The following is a 3,319-nucleotide window of genomic DNA, read 5'->3' as shown; positions in this document are numbered from 1 at the left end:
CTATATTGAGACGATTCCACTGCTAATTAAAACTAATAACAAACATATTGAAAAGAGCACTCTTTACAAAATAAAATACAGTTTGGTGAGAGCCAGCTGTCAGCGGAAAATCAACGTCTGACTCCATAACAACCAGCGGCCAATCAGCTGTTGGTTCTAAGCAGAACCGCTTGACCGGCACGATTGGAACCACAGCTCTTGTGGATGGGGCCGGGTGGAACCGGTCGCAAGTTGTAATGCGAACATGCTCAGAACCGTTCCGTTTCGTACCGTTCCGTGCAGTGCGAAAGCGCCTTTAGTATGGTTGGGTAAATTCAAGAGTAAACATGCCGCTTTCCCTGCTTCTAATTTTTTTTTTGTCGTCACGTGACTTGGGGTTGACTTGGTTGCTATGGTGACACAGTACCAACACAAAAGAGCTACAGCGACCTGAACCTTACAGGAAAACCTGGATCTGCTCAGCGGACGGTCTCAATAGGACAGGTAAGGCTCACCTGGGGGACCATCTCAGCAGTTACAGGTGCGTCTGAATGACGTCACTCAGCGGAAGGTTGAATTATTTCARTTTAAAGGTTGGAGCTCTCCGCTAATCCACGCAGAGTGATTTGTTTCATAAATTTACTTCCCTTWAATMTAGAAATGTTCAGTTACGGGAACACAGTCAAACTTAAAACTGCTGGATTGACATTTGTCCAGCAGACAGTCAATGACACTGACCTAGGGGTGTTCAACATGCGGCCTACGGGCCATTTGCGGCCTCCTCAAGGTGTAACTCTGACCTGCAGGCATAGGAGGCTGATGCAAATGGTCATTTTTTTCATCTTTAAAGGATACATTCCTTACAGATAAATAACTTAAAAAAAGAAAAAATAAATAAAAATATATATACACATCACAATATGGACAAAAATTAGATTACTACTTATTAATCAAATTGTTTGCTTTTTTAGTTTATTATTGAGAAGAAATTAAATMAGGCACAAAACCTAGTTTTAAAAATGTTGGAAAAAATATAAAATTTTTGTGGGCCCAACTGCTTTCACCAAAAGTTTGGGCACCACTGTCATGATAAAAGAGAGCTGCATCCACACATGTTAATGTAAAGTTTGGTGGAAGGAAGAAGTGTGAKCAGCTGAAGAGCCTGGAGGAGATGACCAAAGTGAGAACTGAAACACTTGAAGTTCTGCTGAGTTGTTGCTGTTCCCAGTTTTAGGAGATCAAACCCAGAAGGTTGTGAAGCTGCGGCAGCAGCAGGAGGGGGAGTCATGCCGAAGAAAAGAGGGAAAAGAGAGCCGCTGACGGAGGAGGAGAAACTCCTGCAGATGCAGCAGAGAGCTCAGGCAGAGGAAGAGATGGTCAAGAAGAAGGAGGAGACGCTCATGCTGTACCTGAAGGTAATATCACCTGGAGCAGCATTAGCATGAAACAATTCATCCAGGTCCAGGTTGCAAACTGGAAAAGGAAAATGTTTAGATCAGCGATTACAGCAGATTACAGCCAGTGGTGGACACCACTAACGAAAATGTTAGTTACACTAACTCTAAAGTGCTATAACAACATGGTACTTAGTGTAAACTAATGTTAAAGTGCTATAACAACATGGTACTTAGTGTAAGCTAATGTTAAATCGCTGTAGCAACATGGTACTTAGTGAAAGCTCATTCTAAAGGGCTATATGACATTGGTGTTTAGTGGAAGCTAATGATTAAACGCTAAATGTACCAGCTAATAATTGATTAGCAGCAGAAAGTCCATCACTTATTATAAGAAASAGAGTGGCAGGTTCTGATCCGCTTCTGTACTGAACCAGGAGAAGCTCCAGAAGGAGCAGAAGAACACGGCYGTGAACCTGCTGAAGCTGACAGAGAGCTGGAGGAAGGTCCTGCGGCAGACTCGGGACAGCGAGCTGCTCGCCGAGGCTGCGGTGCACCAGCAGACGTCTGACAGGAAGCTGGAGGAGCTGAACTTCATCATCCAGGTGAGGAGCTTCCTGCAAGTGTGAACTTCATCATCCAGGTGAGGAGCTTCCTGCAAGTGTGCCTGGCGGCCCTACCTTCTCACTGGGACTCTGTTTGTGCTGCAGAAAATGATGCGGGAGCTGCAGCAAGGGCAGTCTCAGGCGGACCGTGTGCAGAGCTGCCACCTGCAGCACGTGGAGTACCTGTGGGAGCTGCAGGAGAAGCACCTGAAATGTCTGCATCGGCGGTGGGAGAGCAGCCTGCGGGCCCTCAACACCATGTGCTTCAACCAGGAGTAGGTCACACAGGCCCACACCATGCTGCCACCACTACCATGTTTTTCTGCTGAGCAGGTTTTCATGCTTCGATTTCTTCAGAGCTTGTTGAGATCATTCAACCTACTTCRTGTTGCCAGACAGGTTCTGTTTAGGAGATTTTTGGGTTCTGCAGGTTAGGCGGTGATCTGTTGGACCGGTCGGTTCTGAACCGTGTCTGGTGTCTGCAGGGTGAAGGCGCTGGACGACTTCCGACAGCAGAACCTGGGTCTGGTGGACTTGTACCTGCCTGCCCAGATGCATGACAAGGCCATGTCCGAGTACCTCCAGAAGGTCCAACACGAAGTCGTGGATGTGTACAAGAACGCACACCAGGACCTGGTACCGAGCAGGGACACTTTCCTGTCCTCCCACCTGGCCCTGGGGTGTGTCTCAGCTCTGCCTACTGTCTCTGACCACAGGACGCTCTGAGGACCGAAGTGAAGAACCAGCCGGACGGATCTGCTCTGAACCGTGACATTCTGCAGAAGACCAGAAACAGCCTGATTGAGCTGGACCAGAAGATCGCCAGACAGCAGCATGATATCAGCCTCGAGCTGAGGAATGTCAAGAGGCTGAAGGTTTGTAGATGAACTGGAAAGTTTGTAGAYGTTTTCGGAGGGTTGGTAAGTGTTCGGGAGGTTGGTAGATTCTCTGAAATGGTGATTTCCATATGTGAAAAATATAGTAAGATACATCATTTTTAAAGTAATTATCAGTTTATATGCATCACAAACAAATTTTAGGAAACCTATTTAGGCCAACCTGCTCAACYTRTCGCAGATCCCTTTAATGTTCTGAGTCGTCTGGATGGTTAAAGTYGGTTCTGAGCCTCTGATCTCCTCCAACAGGGCAAAGCCATCAAGCTGAGGCAGCAGATCTTTTCCTGTCAGGCTGAGAGGGATCTGATGCAGCAGAACTGGGACTTYACCACAAACAAGATCAACCAGAAGTGTCGACAGCTCCAGGAGCAGCTGGCACGAGATCGCCAGGACGCCAGAAAGAAGCTCGCCATCCTCAGCATCCAGGGCGCCACCGCCACCAAAA

The 3,319-nt window shown here is 47.2% G+C and overlaps 1 protein-coding gene across 1 annotated transcript in view; it reads left to right on the top strand.

Annotated features, from left to right (window-relative positions):
- The first annotated feature begins 212 nt into the window (after positions 1-212).
- Positions 213-3,319, top strand: part of drc2 (dynein regulatory complex subunit 2) — a 4,494-nt gene continuing 1,387 nt past the window's right edge. Inside the window, exons 1-7 of the mRNA XM_017303012.1 lie at positions 213-483; positions 1,208-1,394; positions 1,811-1,978; positions 2,084-2,253; positions 2,464-2,614; positions 2,695-2,853; positions 3,124-3,319. Coding sequence (XP_017158501.1) covers positions 1,266-1,394; positions 1,811-1,978; positions 2,084-2,253; positions 2,464-2,614; positions 2,695-2,853; positions 3,124-3,319 — 973 coding nt within the window. The 5' untranslated portion in view covers positions 213-483; positions 1,208-1,265. The remainder of the gene's footprint in view (positions 484-1,207; positions 1,395-1,810; positions 1,979-2,083; positions 2,254-2,463; positions 2,615-2,694; positions 2,854-3,123) is intronic.

This window comes from Poecilia reticulata, unplaced genomic scaffold (genome assembly GCF_000633615.1).
Source record: "Poecilia reticulata strain Guanapo unplaced genomic scaffold, Guppy_female_1.0+MT scaffold_131, whole genome shotgun sequence".
Lineage (NCBI taxonomy): Eukaryota > Metazoa > Chordata > Actinopteri > Cyprinodontiformes > Poeciliidae > Poecilia > Poecilia reticulata.
Note: the sequence above shows the minus strand (reverse complement) of the source record. Positions and strands in the feature narration are given on the sequence as shown.